This window comes from Megalobrama amblycephala, linkage group LG24 (assembly GCF_018812025.1).
Source record: "Megalobrama amblycephala isolate DHTTF-2021 linkage group LG24, ASM1881202v1, whole genome shotgun sequence".
NCBI lineage: Eukaryota > Metazoa > Chordata > Actinopteri > Cypriniformes > Xenocyprididae > Megalobrama > Megalobrama amblycephala.
The window spans coordinates 18,383,269-18,403,606 of NC_063067.1; the positions used below are offsets into that span (position 1 = coordinate 18,383,269).

Consider the following 20,338-nt stretch of genomic DNA (forward strand, 5'->3'; position numbering starts at 1 on the left):
GTTTACATCAAATTCCTGCTTTAATAGTAGACTAATCCTTGCAGGTGTCATCAGTCCAGTCTGTGAAACGTCTCCGTTTAGCTTCAAAGGACGTTTTAAACGATGGTTTTCTTTAAAAATGAAGACTATATTTTTTGATTTCCGAGTCCAACATCCAGAGGCACAACAAAACATTTTTCTCTTATTCTCTTATTTTCCTCCAATTGCTACCGCTATTTTTCTGCAACCACTATGCGCGCGCAGCTGCAAGTGACGTCATTGTGACGTCTGCTCCAAAGTGGTCTATACAGCCTGTCACGTCAAACAGCTCTTTCGCCACATCGGTCCTCGAGTGTGTCATTCTCAAAACCAGGGACACGTTCAAGCTCAAACCGGTGTGCAACGTTTAGTTACGGGTTCCAGGTTGAACGACATGTTTCCTGGAAACGGTGTGCAACGCGGTTTGAGATATGTTTTCTCTTGTTTGGTGGGTGTCAAAAATGTCAGCCCAATCAGCAGCAACATGTATATAAACCACGTGGTATTAAAGAGACAGCTCGCACAATGGGTATGAATGTAACATAAAAGTACTACATATTTATATATTTTGCTATTGTATTTTGGAGTGAAACGTTCATAAACGTTTCTATTCTCATCTGATTATATAATGGTAAATAGGCTATTACAATATCATAGCACAACAATAGTGATAATAACTAATAATAAGCCTAATACAGTAAGAAGTGGATTATCCTTCAATGTTTGTGTTTTCATCCTGAAATGAAGGCAAATGTTGGATCACAATAATTAGGAACCACAGTTTCCACAAATCCCTTCACTCGATTGGGATGATTCTCTTTTATTCTGGACGGCAATGGCAGTGACTGTAACATCGAGCGTATTTTGCAGTATTAAACACGTATATTTATACCGATTTCATCAGGCTAAAAATAGATCTCTCTTCTATAGTTGGTATGAAAATAATATTGTGTTAGTTAGACAACTCTTAAATTCAAATGGTAATTTATTATCTTATAGTGAATTCTTGGAAAAATTTGGGTTTCCAGTAACGCCAAAAGAGTATGCTGTTGTAATTGATGCCATACCTCAACAAGTTATACATTTTGTAAGAGCTTGTGGAAGTGATTCTTCTGAGGCAATATTTGTTAAAGGCAGCATGTGTATAGGAGATATTGATATTTTGAAACATAGCTATACAAATAAACATATTAGGAATATTATAACTGGTGAAACAGCTACTCATAAAAGCTTGTTGTGGACCAATGTATTTGGGAATATAAACTTGGTGTATCTGTGAAGCATACTGTTTAAATAATAAAGTAAAAGAGGTTACATTTAAAAATTTTACATGGTATATATCCAGCTAAAAGTGTGTTGGAGAGGTTTAAGTTAGAGATTGATTATTCATGTGATTTTTGCTCATTGGAAAAATAATCTATTGTCCATCTGTTTTGTAATTGTATATACACAAAAAATTTTTGGGTGGATGTGGACAATTTCATTAGAAGGAAAACAAATGTTATATTTAAATTAAATAATTTTGATATATGTATATATGTATTCCAATGAAAATAACAATAATTATAATTTTAATTTTATTGTACAACTGTTTATTATTTTGGGAAAATTTCATATACACAAGAAGAAATGGTCAGGATCCAAGCCAAATTCATTTTCTTCAGGAGACAAAAGACTACTGCACTAGTTTGGAGAACATTATAAATAAAAAAGCAAGGAAGACTTGTCATATTCTTAAAGAATATTCAGTTTTTTGATGAATACATCAATGGTTTGTACACTCTGGCATGTTTTTTTCTGTGCATTAATATGTACATTTCTGTTTATTATTGTATATTTGTGGTTAATAAAAAAAAAAAATCTAAAAAAAAAACTTTTGCGGCTATATGATGAAAAATAGTTAAGATAAAATTAAATTGGATTATTTATGGAGGTTTAATATTATATGATTGTGTATAATATAATATAATATAATATAATATAATATAATTACAGTTATGTTAAGATAAAATATAACTATAAGGCCGCACAGGGAAAGTTGCTTTTTGCTTACGTGTGGTTTCAGTTTTTCCTACATTTTTAAATTTAGAATACATTTTAGTACGAACATTTTTGGTGAATCATGATTTCTTCGTGAAAACGTTCGTACTCAGATTTCACGCACAAAATATGTTCGTACGGATGCTTAGTGAATGAGACCCAATGTTCTTAAAGGGGGGCATCACCCATCTTCCCTAATCAGCTACTAATCAGCTAAATAACTACATTTGGCGGCTGTATCTTGGAAATAACTTTTGCAAAATAAATAAATAAAAAAACAAACAAAAAAATATATATATTTTTTTCTTTTTTCTGCTGTATTTCGAAGTTGATGTTACTTTATTAAGAGTGGTAATTTCCTTTTCAAGCCACAAGATGGCGGCAACTCATCAGGACTTCCATTGACATAATAGGAAATGGTACACTGCATATTTGGAGTTTTTCTACCCCTTATTGATATTTCTCATGTAGGTTTTTTTAAGAAACATATCTTAAAAATACAAAAAAAGCTTTTGAACATTTCCACCTATATGGGCCAGGGAAAAAAGACGTTTAACCTTGTGACAACTTTCCCCAGTCTCCCTTATTTTTTGTTTCTATTTTTTTCTGTTGAACCACAATATGACCATACTATAATTTAATATTAAACAATAGGGATTACGATATCCATCCAAAGCATTGGGTTTGTCTCTATGAAATTCTTCATAAAGCAAAGAAAACCCAACATCAAATCGAATTAAACAGAATTATTATTTTAAGTCTTTTGTATAACACCAATATCCAGTGTAGCTGAGAGATGCCAACAGTGGCAACTGGGCAGTCCTGTGCACCAGTAATGTGGGCTGCTTTCCATCAAGCCAATTAGTGTAGTATTTCTTGAGCTTTAAAAAGAAAACTGGTGATCTCCTGAGAGTGGCCTTTGAAATACACCAGGAAAAATGCAGACATCAAACAATAAACAGAAGAATTATTTGAGCATTTTAGACTGTGTTTGAACTGTATATTTTATGAGGTCAAGGTATCAGGTTATAATGAGGTTGTCAGTAGTAGATAAGTGGCAATGTGTAACACTGACAACACTCATGATTAAATGTAAAGAGTTTATACTATTACCAAACTTTGATTCAAACCTGGTTAAAGAGGGAATTTTGAGTAAATCAAAATTATTGTATTTTTTGTTTGTTTGTTTTTTCATTTATCAAGTTTACCCTTTAAAAATCATCTTGAAAAGAAACAAATTGTCCAGTGGAGAAAAGTTTTATTTTAGAAAATTCTTTCTTTTTTTGGTCTGTTGGCAATCTCTGAACATGACAATGTAATGATTACCAATTAATTTGACAAGAATGTGAATATTTCATAAATAATACTATATATATATGTATGTGTGAATGTATTTTTTTTTCTTTGAAGGACATTTTAATAACATGTACAGCATTTATGTATTCTCTAAAAGTAAAATATGGCAACAATGTAAGATCAGAATGTACATTATTATTATTAAAATACAAATTCAGCCACTTCTGATAAATTGAAAAGATTCAGACATACAGAATCGATAAAATAACCATAATTTACCTCTCTTTTTTTGCCTACACGTGGTGTTTGCAGGGCTAGCAATATTGTTAGCACTGCTGTAAATCATGTTGCATGTTAAGGCCGAATCGCACCAACACAAATGTTTGGCACAAATATTCTGTCCGATTTTAGGACCTGAATGAAAATGCAATTTAGCTCTCTGACAGTAGGTGGCGTTTATAAAAAAAAAAAAAAAAAAAGCTGGAATACCCCAGTAAACAAAGCACTGCTTAACTGTCTGTTCATGTCATGACACCTGCTCATCACGAATAAGGAAGTCAAAAAGTATATAGGTGTCTTCAAACATCCATCCAGATTCAGACATCAAACAAGCACATAAAATAAGAGTACAAAGAGACGAAAGCCTGTTGCAGATTGTTCTTCCGCCGTTTACTGTTGCTCAGCTAAGTAGCCTGTTCGCCACTAAGTTGTAGTTTTATGTAACAGCGTCTGCTCTGGAGATGTGACCAAAAACGTGAATCTTATTGGTTGGCCAGTTTTCTTAGATGGAAAAGCACACCTCTCTGTACAAAAATCCATCACATTGACAGCATGAAAATCTTTGTGTTGGTCTAAACTAACACATTACCAGTCGTTCACTCAAATTAAAATATTTATAGCATCAAATTTTCGCAATTGTCTTGGTGTGAACAGGCCTTGAGCAAGTAATGAACACAACAGCCACTGCAGCAGAGTACTCTTACACACCATAGAGGGCCCTGAAAAACTCATCACAGCATGTTGAGTCCAAATAAATGTTGGAATGACTCGATCCTCGACACACTTGTAGTCACCCACAGGTCTTCGGTTCCTGTTTTGAGTATCAGTTAGAATGAATCTTGCATTACTTTGGTAGTCTCAGATAAATCATACCCATACCGTTGTGTTGTTCTCAGGAGGTTTCTCCTGTCAAACAAAATGATGTAATGTTAATGGAAATGCAATTGTGCCGTAACGGTTTAGCTCTCAAAATATGTTGTTTTGAAATGACGTGTATGAAGAAGCCTTACCCGCTGCTGTTGTATGTAGACCACAGCATCATGGACTGTAACAAAGATATGCTGAGGATTCATGTAGGTCATAAGCCCGCTGGATGTGAGAATCTTCAGTACACTCTCTACAGAAGAGAGAAAATATTACTCTCAGGAAATAGTTTGGAAGTTTTGTCCAAGTATATACCAAGAAACTCACCATTGCAGTTAGCCAGGTATACTGTTACCCCAATCTTCTGGCACTCCATGCACATCTGTGACAGGATATACGTACCGTGGCATGAGCATATGGCATTATTCATGAGGATGCCGACTGGTGTCAAAACAAAACGCTCACCTGTATGAATAACCGAGCTCCCGCAACATCCACAAAAATGACACTGCTGCAGTCTATCAACACGGCCTGGACTTCACCCTCAGCCATCTCTGCATTAAACAAATGAGAAAAACCCACGGGTGTGATTCGTCTGAAATAAAAGACTCTTTAGATGCTACCAAAAAAGTGGGAACGCACCTGATCTGAACAAATCATTCTTTGAAGAAAATGAACTGTCTGCAACTCCTTGTTCCTTGAAAAACAATAAAAAAATTTTTTTTTAAAGTTATCCAATCAGATGTTTTCTTTTCATAATCTGTTATTTTGTTGTTGTTAGAAGAAAATCTTCAAAATATCAAGCCAAAGACGTATCAAAATAATAATATATGACTGATTACTGTTACAGGAAATGAAAATGCTTCTTATTTTTTTGGCATTACAGTGATTTTAAAACCACTTCAATGCAGGTAAAATAAAACCGCAGCTATGAGACTCCAAAATGTAATAAAAATAAAATAATATTTAATATTATCTTAAAGTATACTATGTAAATTTTGTCCCTCTAGTGGTTAAAAAACAAAATGCATGCTTTTTACGGAGTTTTGGTTGTGCTTCGGCTCTGTGTGACTGTGCAGATGAATATGACACTTAACTATGTTTGAGAGCTACAGTACATATGGCAATTTATCTGTTCTGAGTAATAAAAACACCATCTCTGCACCGCTTTTACAACATTTCAAATCCCTCAGTTCTCGCATCTCCAAAAAGCCAATTCAGTGTTGATTCTCATTTTATTACGAGCTCTATCGCATTCTCTTTTTGCCAGCAGACTCTCGTCTGTTAGGTGTTTTTTTAAAACGGATGATTCCCTGGAGGTTTGAGATTTAGCTGCTCCAGGTCAACCTTTCTCACTCATTGTGACAAAGAACCTATGGCACTCTCACACCATACACGCGTCATGGACGGGCGAGTGGCATATTTTCTGTGAAAACCATCCTGTCAGGTCTAAAAATATAAATAGGCTTGCCACAGTGAATCAGGGTTAGACAAAAATACTTTTTGGAAGAGGGATTGATAATGTATTGACTCATTATTTAAATCTTGTTCATTTTGAACAAAATAAATATGCATAGTATACCTTTAAAGGTGCCCTAGAACTTTTTTAAAAAAGATGTAATATAAGTCTAAGGTGTCCCCTGAATGTGTCTGTGAAGTTTCAGCTCAAAATACCCTATAGATTTTTTTTTATTCATTTTTTTAACTGCCTATTTTGGGGCATAATTAGAAATGAGCCGATTCAGGGTGTGTGGCCCTTTAAATCTCGTGCTCCACGCCCCAAGAGCTCATGCTTGCCTTAAACAACATAAACAAAGTTTAAACAGCTAATATAACCCTCAAAATGGATCTTTACAAAGTGTTCGTCATGCAGCATGTCTAATCGTGTAAGTATTGTATTTATTTTGATGTTTACATTTGATTCTGAATGAGTATGAGGCTATGCTCCGTGGCTAACGGCTAATGCTACACTGTTGGAGAGATTTATAAAGAATAAAGTTGTGTTTATGAATTATACAGACTGCAAGTGTTTAAAAATGAAAATAGCAATGGCTCTTGTCTCCGTGAATACAGTAAGAAACGATGGTAACTTTAACCACATTTAACAGTACATTAGCAACATGCTAACGAAACATTTAGAAAGACAGTTTACAAATATCACTAAAAATATCATGTAATCATGAATCATGTCAGTTATTATTGCTCCATCTGCCATTTTTTGCTATTGTCCTTGCTTGCTTACCTAGTCTGTTGATTCAGCTGTGCAGATCCAGACGTTAATACTGGCTGCCCTTGTCTAATGCCTTTCATAATGTTGGAAACATGAGCTGGCATATGCAAATATTGGGGGCGTACACCCCGACTGTTACGTAACAGTCGGTGTTATGTTGAGATTCGCCTGTTCTTCGGAGGTCTTTTAAACAAATGAGATTTATATAAGAAGGAGGAAACAATGGAGTTTGAGACTCACTGTATGTCATTTCCATGTACTGAACTCTTGTTATTTAACTATGCCGAGGTAAATTCAATTTTTGAATCTAGGGCACCTTTAATAAACAGTTTTTGGGAAGGGGCGGCGGAATCGCGGGGGCCCTACGAAATTGCGTGCTTTGCATGGTGGGTAAACACACTACTGAGCATATTCCGTATAAATTGATAGATTGATCATCTTACTACAGAGTTTATGGCCTCTCTCTCTCTCTTCTCCATGGCCTTCAAGGCTTTCTCTCGGCTGCGTATCCTCTCAGGCGTGAGGCCCAGAAGCTGAGCCATATCGGCCTTGAAAAAGCTACGGTTCCCATAGTAGATAGGCCCATTGTAGGTCAGGATCTTCACACCAGGGACTTCATAGCACTACGGTACAGAGGGATGGAGAGGGTATAACCATATTATCAGTTACACAACAGAGATGTGATTAAGACAAATGCAGTTAATCGATTGCACTTCCAAATGCACCAGGCCCAATTCTAATCATAGTAAATTACATTATATGTGGTAATAAGAATAGAAACTTAATATGACTGACTCTGTTGACTCACTTTATTATGGTTGTTGATGGATCTGTAGATCTCCGTGTTGGCGGCTCTTCCTAACACAGAGCAGCTGGCCCTGAAAACAGAAAGTTTACTATGAGTTCAGGGACATCTTTTTGTCTCAACTTTATCTCCCCTTTCCTTAAATGTGAATTTCATATCCGCCAGGAGAGGAAGGTTGTTTTGGAACACAGGGGTCTGTACGGGATACTGGTTTGCTGTTTTTATACAGCCCCTGAGCTTTGGAAAGCATAATTAAAGGATGTAGTAAACATGATTATTAAAGCAGATAAATACACAAATCTAATTAGGTAGTTTCAATCTCAATTATATTATGTACTCAATACCTTGTTTCACTGGGGCTGCTCTAGTTGGATTGCTAATATCGTTATCTCTATACAGTCAGAATGATACTCTAATTCAGTGGTTCCAATCTTTCTCCCAGAGGATCTCTTTTTAAATGCTATATGTTTCACAACCCTTCTGAAATCTACGCATATTTGTAATTAAATTTGATTTACACAGAAGTACCCTGTATCCACAAACAATTTGGTTATCATTAACATATAAAATCCATCTTTAACGGGAACCCTGTGCATGCTTTTCTTCAGCATGTACATTCAGGTGTCATTTTTATTGCTTGCCATACAAAAATGATCGCACAGTTATATGTTGTATGATGTTGTTGGATCAGAAATTGTTTTTTAAAAAAAAATAGGAATTTTTTGACAGGTATAGAGCTGCTCGGTCTGGTTTAGCCATAGTATTTTTTTAATAATTTTTTATTATATATTAATTTAGAATCTATAATCTATTATCTATCTTTATCAAGTGTGCTGCACACATCATGAAATGTTAAAGGATTAGTTCATTTTCAAATTAAAATTTCCTGATAATTTACTCACCCCCATGTCATCCAAGATGTCCATGTCTTCTTTCTTCAGTCTAAAAGAAATGAAGGTTTTTGATGAAAACATTCCAGGATTTTTCTCCATATAGTGGACTTCAATGGACCCCAAACGGTTGAAGGTCAGAATTACAGTTTCAGTTTCAGTGCAGCTTCAAAGCGTTCTACGCGATCCCAGACGAGAAATAAGGGTTTTATCTAGAGAAACCATCACGCATTTTCTAAAAAAAAATAATAATTTTTATACGTTTTAACCATAAATGCTCATCTTGAACTAGCTCTCATCTTCTTCTCTATTTGAATTCCAACAGTGTAGATGCTGCTTTGAACTAAATTGTCATATTCAATTTGCTAGTGCAAGTATGTAACAATTAGTTCAAACTTTGACCTGAGGAGGGCAGTAATACACTTAGCAGCATCTACACTGCTGGAATTCTAATAGAGAAGAAGAAGAAGAAGAGAGCTAGTTCAAGATGAGCATTTATGGTTAAAACGTGTAAAATTTTATTTTTTTTTTTAGAAAATGACCGATCGTTTCGCTAGATAAGACCCTTATTTCTCGTGTGGCATCGTTTAAAGCTCTTTGAAGCTGCAATTTTGACCTTCAACCGTTTGGGGTCCATTGAAGTCCACTATATGGAGAAAAATCCTGGAATGTTTTCATCAAAAACCTTCATTTCTTTTCAACTGAAGAAAGAAGGACATGGACATCTTGGATGACATGGGGGTGAGTAAATTATCTGGAAATTTTAATTTGAAAGTGAACTAATCCTTTAAGACAAAATATTTAGATCACCCCCCTGGTGGCTGGCTGCAGTATAGCTCATTAACTATGTCCTCTCTATGTAATCGAATGGGACATGAGCCAAACTCAAAGATGAGTAAAGTTTGTAAATAAACTTTGATGTTGGCTTGAGAAAGCCTAGCCTGAAAGTTTGAAGTAACTGTAAAAGCTTGAAGTGTGAAATAGTTTTATTTTAGGTAGTTCAAGTTTTTGTTTTTCCAATAAGTTTCGTTTTAGTTAGTTATTTGATGCCTTAAAAACGGTGTGTAACATTTTGACAGCTTTGCTTACAATTGAGGGTAAGTTTACACGACAACAATGTACTAATAAAAAACAGAACAAGCATTATGCATGCGCATAACGTCACTAACGGTACCGTTTTCAAAAACTGGCAGTTTTAAACTCATTTTTAAAAGTTTGCGTTTTCAGGCCCCCAAAATGCAGTTGTCATGTAAATGAATGGCCAAAACATAAAAAGTTTCCCATTTTAGTTGAAAATGGTGTAGTGTAAACGGCCCCTGAGTCTGCGGGAGCGGGAGTATGGGCAGCTCCACCTCAGGATCACTACTGTGCAGCCTCGGGCTCCAAATGAAGTGATCGGGACACAACATCAACGGTCATTTCTGGGATATTTTGGCTTCATTTTTCTACAGTGGAAGGAAGTGGAAACTTATAGTCCAACTTTTTTTTTATAGTCTATAGTGAAATCATTAATTCCTCTAAAATAATGTATGTTTAGCGACCCTAAGAGGGCACTTGTTACCCCTAGTGGAGATCACGACCCTACTCTAATTTATACTAAATATTTCAAAAAGTGACAGTATGCCCATAAGGGGCAGTGTCATAGCATTTTAACCAATGAATAGATTTACACAATAAATTTGTAACAAAATTAGTATATAATGCCCTGTAGATACCTCTGTGTGCGACAGATAACTGTCATCATGGAGAAGACCACCCCAATGGCCAGGCCCAGGTCAACATTTAGCACAACTACTGACAGCCAGGTCACAAGCCACACCATCTGCTCAAACATACATAACCAGAATTGAAATGAATCAGCTGAACTCAATATCATTTAGAAAATTAAAGATATTTAGCACTTTTCTGGGAACGAGAAGTGGTAAAAACGTACAAAATCGATTTTGCTGATTCTCCAAAGGTCAGGAAGATCCTGGAACAGCAGAAACATCTGTCTCAGGCTGGTCACGTTTATACAAGCAAGCACTGCCTGGGTGGAGAGAAATGCTGTTGGTTACATTGATAATTCCTTTAAAGAGAACATAAATTCAAACTGTACCCTATTTGTTTTGCTAATACATGTCTATGAACCATATTACTCTCAAGAAATATCCCAGTAAATACTCTATTTCAATCTTAAAATTTTTCACATTATGCAACTTAAATTTATTGCAAATGTGTCACTGGTAAACGCAGCTAACAAAAAAAAAATGTTCTAAGAATGTTTGATAACGTTCCCATTAAGTTATTTCTAAATGTTCTCAGAACATTCAAAATGTCCAGTTTTTTTTAAAGACCCCCTGTGGTGAAAATCAAGTTTTTAATGTTGTTTATATGTCTATGTAGCGATTTTAATATGCTTTAAAACAAACCATGTGCAAATTCAAAAGTCAGCACCATTGCTGAGTATTTTATGTTTGAAACTGTAGTAAAGCAAAAACCCGCAGTTTGAAATTGGTGGTGTTTGTGACGTCACAGACTACCTTGTAACCAATCACAACAACGTGCCGGCAGGCTTTAACATATCATTAACTATGACCGCTCTGAAGCAGAAAAGTCTCGAGAGAAGCCAGGTTATCCTGGTAAATTTTCTGTTGATATGAAAAATTGTGTCGATTTAGCAATATAGCGAGTCTATTACGATGTTATGATGAACTATATGCCTTTCCACTGACGTTCTGAGTTGTTCAAAGCATTTGTAAGGATACTGATTGTTAGAAGGCAGCTGTCTGACTCTGTCTGAGATGAAGAACAGGAACGATGTGTGTAACATTAGCAACACATTATTAGCTGTTTGATAAAGTAGTCAAGCAAAAGGCTTTCATATTAATTTATATAAATTAATGACAAAACCGTCGCAAGGGCTGTGCCAAAGTAAAGTGCCAGCTGACTTGAAGTAAAGCCAGTAAAGTTCATGATTTTGTCCTTCGAAATATTTTAATACTATAAAACAGCTAAAACAATATTGCTCTGAGTGTGTGACCGTGATTCATGTGCATATTCAGTCAGTGTGTCCTCGCAAGTCAAGTTCTGAGAGAGCTATTCAGTCCATTATAAATTCTGATTTTGGCCGCCTCTGGAATGGATCAAACCATAGATATTAGCCTACCTGATAACTTCAAGTAAATACACTGGAAATCCGCGCTCATTCAAGGATGTGCATTTATTTCATGTAGCCACAACACAAACAACAAATTGCCTCTTCACTGCAGCAACAGTAGACTCTCCGAGTTGGCGTGAGCGAGTGGAGGTGGGGCTAATTTGCATATTCAATGATCCGTGTATATGAAATGAGGCAAGGGTGTAGAGTTACATTCAAGCTATTTTAAGGCATGAAGAATTTTTTTTCACTTGAATTTAAAAAAATATGTCATTTTGGTGATCAAAGATGAGTTTTAAGGGATAAAATAATTGACTACAGGGGGACTTTAAATGTTTTTTTTTTTTTAAATTCTTGTTTGTGGGAAGGTTAGCAAAAACATTAAAGGTGCCCTCGAATGAAAAATTGAATTTATCTTGGCATAGTTAAATAACAAGAGTTCAGTACATGGAAATGACATACAGTGAGTCTCAAACTCCATTGTTTCCTCCTTCTTATATAAATCTCATTTGTTTAAAAGACCTCCGAAGAACAGGCGAATCTCAACATAACACCGAATGTTACGTAACAGTCGGGGTGTACGCCCCCAATACTTGCATATGCCAGCCCACGTTTCCAACATTATAAAAGGCATTAGACAAGGGCAGCCAGTATTAACGTCTGGATGTGCACAACCAAATCATCAGACTAGGTAAGCACGCAAGAACAATAGCGAAAAATGGCAGATGGAGCAATAATAACTGACATGATCCATGATAACATGATATTTTTAGTGATATTTGTAAACTGTCTTTCTAAATGTTTTGTTAGCATGTTGCTAATGTACTGTTAAATGTGGTTAAAGTTACCATCGGTTATTACTGTATTCACGGAGACAAGAGCCGTCGCTATTTTCATTTTTAAACACTTGCAGTCTGTATAATTCATAAACACAACTTCATTATTTATAAATCTCTCCAACAGTGTAGCATTAGCCGTTAGCCACGGAGCATAGCCTCAAACTCATTCAGAATCAGAAGTAAACGATATAACAGTATACAATACTCACATAATCCGACGCATGCATGACGAACACTTTGTAAAGATCCATTTTGAGTGTTATATTAGCTGTGTAAACTTTGTTAATGCACTGTTTAAAAGGTAAGCGCGAGCTCTGTGGGCGGAGAGCACGGGATTTAAAGGGGCCGCAGCATAAAATCGGCTATAATAATGCCCCAAAATAGGCAGTTAAAAAAATTAATAAAAAAAATCTATGGAGTATTTTGAGCTGAAATTTCACAGACACATTCAGGGGACACCTTAGACTTATATTACATCTTTTAAAAACACCTTTAAAGGTGCCCTAGAACCAGTTTTTACAAGATGTTATATAAGTCTAAGGTGTCCCCTGAATGTGTCTGTGAAATTTCAGCTCAAAATACCCCATAGATTTTTTTTAATTAATTTTTTTAACTGCCTATTTTGGGGCATCATTAACTATGCACCGATTCAACGCAGTGCTCCCTGCCCCCGAGCTCTCGACTATAATACAGCACATTTACAAAGTTCACACAGCTAATATAACCCTCAAATGGATCTTTACAAGATGTTCATCATGCATACTGCATGCATGCGTCGGATCATGTGACTATGGTATTTATTTGGATGTTTACATTTGATTCTGAATGAGTTTGAGGCTGTGCTTCGTGGCTAAAGCTAACATACCACACTGTTGGAGAGATTTATAAAGAATGAAGTTGTGTTTATGAATTATACGGACTGCAAGTGTTTAAAAATGAAAATAGCGACAGCTCTCTTGTCTCTGTGAATACAGTAAGAAACGATTGTAACTTTAACCACATTTAACAGTACATTAGCAACATGCTAACGAAACATATCACAAATATCACTAAAAATATCATGTAATCATGGATCATGTCAGTTATTATTGCTCCATCTGCCATTTTTCGCTATTGTTCTTGCTTGCTTACCTAGTCTGATGATTCAGCTGTGCACATCCAGACGTTCTGCCCTTGTCTAATGCCTTGAACATGAGCTGGCATATGCAAATATTGGGGGCATACATATTAATGATCCCGACTGTTACGTAACAGTCTGTGTTATGTTGAGATTCGCCTGTTTTTCGGAGGTCTTTTAAACAAATGAGATTTACATAAGAAAGAGGCAGCAATGGAGTTTGAAACTCACTGTATGTCATTTCCATGTACTGAACTCTTGTTATTCAACTATGACAAGGTAAATTAAATTTTTGATTCTAGGGCACCTTTAAGTTAATGTTTAATCATTTTAAACATTATAGGAACATTACTTTTTAAATGTTGAACATTTTGAAACAAGTAGTAACATTTAAGAAAATTAGCCAAAGTTCTAAGTATGTTTCCTTTTAGCTGGGAAGGGACTCTTACCTTGGGTAAGAAGTAAAATAGAGGTCCTATCAGCAGAAGTACAATAAGAACGACCAGACTTGTGAACAGTCCTGCGAGCTGTTGAAGAAAAAGGATTTTATTGTATCTATAGCTACTCTAATATGTTTGACAAACAAAACAAAACTTATACAGAAAATCATTAACTTAATCTTCTAGCAGTGAATATACTACAGCAAAATGTTTATTTCATTTTCTCAGCATGACCTTTGCAACATAACATTGCTTAGTTTTCTAACATGTATTAGAAATTATTATTAGTATTAGTGGCTGAACAGCGAACAGTAGAGGTGATCTCAAACAAACCAGTACCTGTGTGTGAGCTCCGGCACTCTCCAATATGTTGGTAGTGGCCAGTGTAGCTGAATTGGGGAAGCAGGTGAAGAGAGATGACACAGTGTTGGAGATCCCATGTGCTAAAAGCTCCTACAACAACAAGAACAATGTCTTTTGATGAGTAACAAAATTTCAAACCCGTAACCATGGTTTTACTAGCACCATCAAAACTTTTCAGAACTTTAATTATAAAGTATTTACCTGATTTGGATCAATGGAGTATCCATGTTTATCAGCATAAAGCATAGCCAGAGAAACAGACACAGCGTAGGCAACAAGGGTGATAGCAACTGTGTCACCAGCAATTTCTGGAACTGTCTCCAATGCAGGCAGACGTGGCTCAGGGAAGCTGAAAAAAATGTAGCTTTAAATTATAGTTGGTCCCACTTTATATTATGTGTCTTTAACTACTGTGTACTAACATTTTAATTAATCATTTGAGAGAACACACTTATTGTGTACATACAGTTTTTAACACTGTACTTATATTTAAATATATATATATATATATCTGCATGTAATTACAGCTGTAATTAATTACTATAATTATCTATAATTACACTGTTTTACACATTAACCCACCCTTTAACCTACCCATGCCAACAAACCTGTCCTAACCCTACCAGTGTTTTGCAATACAACATTAAGTAAGCACAAAAAGTACATTGTACCTAACAATTATTATTTTTGATGTAAGTACATAGTAGTTAAAGACACCTATTGTGAAGTGTGACCTTACAGTTAAACTGCAGATTTTATATTTAAAATGCAGGTTAAATATAATTTAATATATGGATGATTTAAATTGATTAAAATTGACAGTAAATTATTTTACATTGTTACAAAACATTTCTATTATAAATAAATGCTGTTCTTTTAAACTGTCTATTCATCAATGAAAAATGCATCATTGATTTACATTGATAATAAGAAATGTTTCTTGAACACCAAATAAGCATATAAGAATAATTTCCGAAGACTGAAGTAATGGCTGCTGAAAATTCAGCTTTACCATCACAGGAGTAAATTACATTTTAAAATATATTAAAATATAAAACAGCTGTTTTACACTGTAATAATATTTAATAACATTAATGTATTCAGTAATGATATTATTGTATATCGAATAAATGCTGCCTTGGTGAGCATGAGACTTCTTTTAAAAAAACATTTAAAAATCTTACCGATCCTAAACCTTTGAACGGTAGTGTATAACATTACTATTGATGAATATTATGAGTTTAATGTATTAAATACAAGAATATATTACCCTGCTGGAATATGTCCTACTATCTGTATGTCATACTTGGAATCCAGAGAAAATGCATATGTAATTCCCGTTGCAATTATTACCTGCAGGAGCCACAACAGAATGGAAGATTATTTTTCACAATGCAGACAACAGTAGAAAATAAGATGATGAAATCTACTGAACTAGTTGGCTGGTGAATGCCAAATATTTGTACAAAAGTTCATTTGCTTATTTATGTCTCTAAATCTTCTCAAATGCCTGTTGTGAAGTGCAAACTCACTGTGATGATCTCTATAGGGATGGGAGTGCGGAGACGCTCCCGAAAGCGTGAGTTGACCTCTTTAACTGGCACCAGAACAGCCAGGCAGAGCAGTGAGATCACCAGCTCAGCCAAATTAGTGTGGGGCACATTCTCCATCACAGAAGCCAGAGTCTGTGGGTTTAAAGGGAACTTCTGACATGCCTGATTCATTTGTGCTCAGATATATTCACTGATGCTGCTGCAGTTGTTACTAGAATTATTAAACTAATAACCAGAATAGAAAAAAAAACGGAATATGTTATGCCTTTTCTGACCTTAAAAAGAGAGAAGGAGCCAGCATAACGGGGTAGTCGTAATCCCAACATGCTTTGCAGCTGTGAGACAGTCACATGGAAGGCGGCTGCACTTGTGAATGCCTTAACAATCGGTTCTGAGAGGTATGTGGAAAGGAAACCCAACTGGAGGCCGCACATGCATAGCTGAGACAATACAAACAAGCAACACGCTCTCATAAATTCTGTTTAAAAGAGTGCTATGTGTTCAAATAGAGCAGATATCGTTTACCATCATTATGCCGGAGAGAAATGCTACAGCTGATGCCACCCCAATTCTCTGGGCCTCAAGCTCTGCAGCCTCTGGGCTACTGGAATTCAGAGCGAGCGGGATGGGAACCAGTTGCTCCACCACTGAGCCAGTCATCAGACTCAACACAGCAAAGGTACCTGCAAAAGTCAAACCCTTGGATAATGGTATTTCAGTTTCTTGATTTAACAATGAATGGCTAAACATGGTTGAGGATTAAATAGTTTTTTCACAAAGCCAAACTCTGGTAAATGAAAGTCTTTTACCTGTGGAAACGTGGTGACCAGTGCCGAAGAGCATATAGAGAACCACAGGGAAGAAGGATGTGTAAAGACCATAGACAGGAGCCACCGAAGTCAACAAAGCAAAGGCCATTCCTAACAAAACAACAACAAAAAAAATGTTTATGTTTATGTTGTCTTGAATATGAGTCAAAGACATGCGTATTTCATCTATTAAATTAAAATACATTAAAAGTTACATTCACACAAATCTTAAATAGGCTTATGCATTTTCTATGATGAACATGTTATGAATTTCGGAATTATTTTCAGCAGTTTGTATGTATTTTTAATACGCCGAATCAAACTCACCGTAAAACGCGTAATAACGAATATGTAGGACGCCATATTGCTGTCATGTGACAAGAAACTTTATAAATATATATATTTTTTTCTGTTTTTTTGTATTACCCCTGACATGTATGGTTATATGTACTCTTGTTTGTAAACTATATTTTGTTCTTGGTAATATTCAATAAAAAATAAATAAATAAATAATAATAAAAAAAAATATATATATATATATATATATATATATATATATATATATATATATATATATATATATATAAACTTTATTTTAAAGCAAATATATAAAGCAAAAAATTATATAAAGCAAAACTTTTGTTGAATACGAATGGAGTAAACATAAAACGTCTCAATATTTGTTACTCAAAATTATCTCAAAAATAATAAAAGTAGGCTAATTATGAAATTGTGTAGGCTACTCGTGTATTCAAGTTGCAAATAATTGAGTTTAATTCTTTTTATTCGATGACAATGATTTCGAAAAAAGAAAAATGTGTTTATTTATTTACAAAACCATATGAATCTGACATTCATACATAGATTTACATTTCTAAGAACTTGGCACGTATTTTAAACCAAATTTGTACATTTATATATATTTAAAAATACAATAATTTAGCATGTTATATAATGTTGTCGATGATTTTAGCTTATTCAAATAACTTTTTTCTTTCTCTAACCTTTTCTTTCTCTTGCTATTACATTAGCCTCCTACAAGTACTACAAACAACTAATTAATTAAGGTTTATTTTTTACCTTGGGGAATGTGTACTATTCCAACAGTCAGTCCCGCTATGATATCTCCTAAAAGCCATTTTTTGAGCTTGTATTTTGGCAGCCAGCTGCACACGGGCAGTCTCTTCTTGAGCAGGTGAACACACTCCACCTGAGAGCAGCTGCATCTCTGCGCCAGTCTGTCGCGGAGCCGCTCTCTCCCTCTAGACTGGGCTTCCGTACCATAAGTCTGTCTGAAGCGATCCTCAGTGTATATATTTCTATACACAGCCACTGATGCGCTCATCTCGTCCTACAGTGTTCTTCCGAGAGCAAGGTAAATAATCTTCAGAGTTAAACTGCTCCAAACAAGTGCCCAGCCCGTCATTTATAGTAGGAGTCGCTGGAATTTGACATCAGGAACAATTGTATTTTCCTGTCAAGTAGCCAATTGAACAGCAGGGTCTTTTTTTTTTTAGTAAAGTCAAAGTCAGACGGCAAAAAACATGCTACTTTGGAGCTTAATACTTGACAAACCTCAGTGTTAAATGTCCTTCAAGTCTTCCAGGTCCTACTGCTAAAGGCTTTTTACAAAGCAAACAATGACATGAACGTTCTCATCTTTAACACATAGACCAGCTCTCAGACCCTCCTCCCCATCATGGCCCGTAACTCTTCAAAAGAGACTCTTTCTTCATGGCTATAACATGAGGAGTCATGGAGTAGCCTATAGAAAGTGTACAATGTATAGCTCTGTGAGACCTCTGCATGATGATCAAAGTGCTTTTGTTTACAGGGTGAAGGTGAAACCTCAAACCAGAACTATTACTGATTATTAGAGGTGGTCATTTCCGGGAGAGGGTCGATTTCTCCCTGCCTTTGGTGTCTTCATGGGCTTTGAGGAACCAAAGCTGCCTTGTGAAGTGTAATGATGATATATGTTTTCTTTGCTTCGCTGATCAAACCGCAATATGATTCTGGTGAGCGTGCATTATATTTCATTAACAGATTCATTAGTTAAGAGGAAGCAATTTGGGATGAAATGTTTTGGTTATAGAAGTGGAACCTTCTATCACCCATTGAGTAGTCTAGAGACAAAGTATGGCATATACAAAAAGATTTAATTCAAGAAACTCTTATACCAGTTGCATGTTCTTCATTTCCATGGTCAAGTATTTTCTATTGTCTGAAGAGTAACTTACGTTGATAAAATTGAATGAAAAATGGGTGAGCCTCCAGTTTTAGTGTGAACGTGGTGGAGATCACTTCAGCGCTGGCTCAGCCAACAAAACCATTGACGTTTGTAGCTCCAGACAATGTCACGGGTGCCTGAGATTGCAATCTCACAAAATGTGCAACCCATAAAACAAAGCATGATACAATATAAATGGAACAGTTGTTTTGGTAATAGCCCAGTATTAGGACGCATGAATGAACCTCTTCCTGGCCATGTTGTTTGTTGGTTCGTGCAGAATGCCACACACCTGCACTGGGCAGGCCGCTATCACATTGTAAACTCTTGGTTGAGGCGGTACTGTTGTAGTTTTTGTTTATCTCAGTATGGTTTCTGACCAGGGTTATTATCATTGACTAAAACTAAAACCATTAAAAAAACTTTTACTTGAACATTACTTGAAATAAAATAAACTATATAAACTGCCCCTATTATATTTGTTGTAGATTTACATGCATCAAAGGTCAAAAAACACTTTAATTTGCTCATAACATACATTATAAACATAATATACATTGCATCACCTCATTTCTCAAAGGCTGTATCCGAAAACTTAAAAAATCCTGCCTTCAGAGGTAGGAAGGCATCAAGGCATGTCCAAATCCAATGCTTCACTTCCTGTCTCCTGAGATACCTTCCTCAAATCGACTTTTAAAGGCAGCATAGATGTATCCTTCACTGCCTTTAATATCTCACAATCCTATATGTGTTCCATTCAGTGACAGTTGAGCTAGAAAAAGAAAGATGGCGTCTGAAGGTTCCGGTGTCATTTTGTGAGTAAATGTACTTTTTGACCAACGTTTTCAACTTCTGATGACATTTCTAGCGAGAAATGCTAGCTCTATTTCACGATAGATAATTAAACTGTTACCCTGCCTCAGAAGTCTGTAAGAAGTCAGTTTCGTGAGGTATCTTTGTGTGCAAACGCTGCCTGCAGGGTCATTGTCTATAAGGCAGCGAGGCAACAAGTCAGATGCCTAATGCTGGGTACACACCACAAGAAAATCGCGCTGATTTGGGCCGATTTCTCCCTTTCCGACAATCCTAGGTAATGTCCCGGTTATCAGATTTTCCTGTGGTGTGAGGTGTGTTAAGAGTGACTGAATCTGCTCGGAAGAACGTCGGAGACTCCTCGATTGCGAATCGGAATCAGAAATCCTGATGTGGATCATTCCAAACACTATCATCGCAATTTCTTCCTGCCTGTCGTCTGCCGTGTTTATTCTGAAGTCTCGAGAGATTTTGCGAGATTTCCCCTGTTCACCGTTGGGACTCTGTTTGAAAATCTGTTTGTCACACTATAAATCTAGAATTTTTTTGTCCTCATGTTTGTGGTCTCTCACATTTTGAAAATCTTATAAGATTTTAAAAATCTATTAGTGTG

The 20,338-nt window shown here is 35.8% G+C and overlaps 1 protein-coding gene across 2 annotated transcripts; it reads right to left on the reverse strand.

Annotated features, from left to right (window-relative positions):
• Positions 1–3,348: 3,348 nt before the first annotated feature.
• Positions 3,349–18,366, reverse strand: slc26a10 (solute carrier family 26 member 10). Of its 2 annotated transcripts, none has more exons than XM_048177197.1 (19): positions 17,763–18,366; positions 16,683–16,793; positions 16,399–16,556; positions 16,149–16,313; positions 15,853–16,005; positions 15,591–15,673; positions 14,522–14,669; positions 14,297–14,410; positions 13,967–14,044; positions 10,356–10,451; positions 10,138–10,244; positions 7,536–7,605; positions 7,171–7,350; positions 5,140–5,194; positions 4,963–5,051; positions 4,825–4,879; positions 4,644–4,750; positions 4,513–4,539; positions 3,349–4,444 (listed from the first exon to the last, which is right to left on the reverse strand). In XM_048177197.1, the coding sequence occupies exons 1-19, from the start codon at positions 18,025–18,027 to the stop codon at positions 4,424–4,426; spliced, it is 2,082 nt and encodes a 693-aa protein (XP_048033154.1). In that variant the 5' UTR covers positions 18,028–18,366; the 3' UTR covers positions 3,349–4,423. The 2 variants fall into 2 exon arrangements, with proteins under 2 accessions (XP_048033154.1, XP_048033155.1); XM_048177198.1 differs by lacking the exon at positions 17,763–18,366 and adding an exon at positions 17,010–17,095.
• Between the last annotated feature and the right edge of the window lie 1,972 nt (positions 18,367–20,338).